This window comes from Colobus angolensis, unplaced genomic scaffold (assembly GCF_000951035.1).
Source record: "Colobus angolensis palliatus isolate OR3802 unplaced genomic scaffold, Cang.pa_1.0 Scaffold6, whole genome shotgun sequence".
Lineage (NCBI taxonomy): Eukaryota > Metazoa > Chordata > Mammalia > Primates > Cercopithecidae > Colobus > Colobus angolensis.
This window is the reverse complement of record NW_012119598.1, coordinates 25,604,841-25,607,221: the sequence shown is the minus strand read 5'-3', so window position 1 is coordinate 25,607,221 and position 2,381 is coordinate 25,604,841. Positions and strand designations below refer to the sequence as shown.

Below are 2,381 nucleotides of genomic sequence, written 5' to 3'. Positions count from 1 at the left end.
ACAGCTCAAAAATGCAGAAAAATGATTTTCACAGAAATTTGACTACATCCCTAACTGAAAACATTGACAGGAATATAAACTATACTGAACGAGGAGTGTTCTTTAGTGTAAATTCCTGGACCCCGGTAAGAATTTTCTGCTCTAAATTGGGGAAGAGGAATGCTACTTCTTGAGATATCTTGTTTTGCTGAGTCCCTGGGTATTTATTCCATTGAAAGTTACCTGTGGTGGGGTGTGGTGGCTGGAAGGCTGAGGTGAGAGGATCCCTTGAGGCCGGGAGTTTGAGACCTGTCTGAGCAACAGAGCAAGACCTTGTCTCTACAAAAATAAATAAACTAGCTGGGTGTGTTGGCTGTGCCTGTTGTCACAGCTGCTTGGGAGGCTAAGGCAGGAGGATTGCTTGAGCCCAGGAGTTCGAGGCTATAGTGAGCTATGATCATGCCAGTGCACTCCAGCCTGGGCCTAAGCATGAGCCAGGCCAGCAAGTACTCTTGGCATCCATATGTGGCTTGTTCTGAAGATGCCCTGAGTCTGCACCTTAGTGGTCTCTGTCAAGTCAAGATGACCCTGGCACCCAGGCCAGTCCTTCTTTGGACTTAGTCCCAAAGGCGTTCACAATGTTGAAGGCTCACTTTGCATAGCCCCATTGTGTATGAAATTCATCAACGAAGTTATCTGTTAGGACACTCTACTGGGGGATATAAAATGAAAGACAAATGAACTCTGACCCTTAAAAAAGTTCAGTCTAAAAGGAGTGACAAATACAAAAATAACCATTATGTGAGTAGACTGCAACACATACCACGGTGAGGTAAGGGGATCGTTAGATAGCAGGAAGAAACGGTGTGGTAGCTCACGCTTGTAATGCCAGCACTTTAAGTGGCTGAGGCAGGTGGATTACTTGAACTCAGGAGTTTGAGACCAGCCTGGGTAACATAATGAGAACCTGTCTCTACAAAAAAAATAACAAAAAATTAGCTGGGCGTGGTAGTGTGCACTTGTAGTCCCAGCTATTCCAGAGGCTGAGGTGAGAGGATTGCTTGATCCTGGAAGGGAGAAGTTGCAGTGAGCTGAGGTTGCACCACTGCACTCCAGCCTGGGTGCTAGAGTGACACCCTGTCTCAAAAAAGAAAAAAAAAAAAAAGGGAGAAAAGCTTCACCTTGGAGGCTATCAGACAGAGAAGGCTTCCTGGAGGAGGGAACATTCAAGTTAGGCCTTGGACAGTAGATAGTATTTCATCAGTGAGAGTACATTTCTGTTAGTGGATTGGGAAAGGTTCAGGTGTTGGGAAATCTGAGTAGTTGTATTTGCCTGGAGCATAGGACAAGGAATATGAGTTACTGTGAGAGGCTTAGGAAGCTAAGTAGGCATTGGACTGTAGTGGGCTCTTAATGTCAGAAGGATTTAGACAACTTTGTGAATGGGGTCTCTGGGAATTGGGGAAGGGCCTGGTTTAGGTTTAATGCTCTGCTGTCACTGCCTTAAAATTCTTAACAATTTTTTTTTTTTTTTTGGAGACAGAGTCTTGCTCTGTTGCCTGGGCTAGAGTTCAGTGGCACCATCTCAGCTCACTGTAACTTCTGCCTCCTGGGTTCAAGCAATTCCCTGCCTCAGCCTCCTGAGTAGCTGGGATTACAGGCCACCCGCCACCATGTCCGGCTACTTTTTGTATTTTTAGTAGAGACGGGGTTTCGCCATGTTGGCCAGGCTGGTCTTGAACTCCTGACGTTAGGTAATCCACCCACCTGGGCCTCCCAAAGTACTGGGATTACAGGCATGAGCCACTGCCCCTGGCTTTAACAATTTTTTAACAAAAGGCTGCATGTTTTAATTTTGCCCTGGTTTCCCTAAATTATGTAGCTGGTCCTGGATCAGGGAGGGGAACCTCTCTCAAAGCACGTGTCATTTTGTCTTGCCATATTTGGATTTTCTCCTTTCAAAAAAATGAATTGTCTGAGGAGGGACTTTATGTTCCCAGTGTCTGTCATGGTGCCTGGCATACAGTAGGAGCTGATTAATTGCTTCCTAGATGAATGAGCAAGTCACAGCTGGGCTTTAGGATGAAGCAATCTGTGCATGGCCTGCCAGTGAGATTAGAATGGGCAAAGCAGAAGGTATAGTCGTGCCTGAAAGATCCTCAGACCCTGTACTTTCCCAGAGCCTGAGCCATCTGGGCTGCCTTAATGCTCTGAGCCAATTGAGCTCTGCTTTGGAGCAGACCTAGGAAGTCTTGTTTGGTCTCATGTCACCCTTGGGCAGATTTAGAGTTATGTCCCCTTAACTTGGATGGATCTAGTATCTGGTCAGCTTGTTCAGGGCCATTCTAGTTTGTGCTTTTGTCTCTGCAGTAACCGCATTAAGAACCATTCAACATCTCAAG

At 46.0% G+C, this 2,381-nt stretch overlaps 1 protein-coding gene across 1 annotated transcript in view; it reads left to right on the top strand.

Moving 5' to 3' along the window:
- The window catches only part of GPLD1 (glycosylphosphatidylinositol specific phospholipase D1), a 64,846-nt gene that overhangs the window by 34,339 nt on the left and 28,126 nt on the right, over positions 1-2,381 (top strand). Inside the window, exon 12 of the mRNA XM_011962780.1 lies at positions 5-125. Within this exon, the coding sequence (XP_011818170.1) occupies positions 5-125 (121 nt within the window). The remainder of the gene's footprint in view (positions 1-4; positions 126-2,381) is intronic.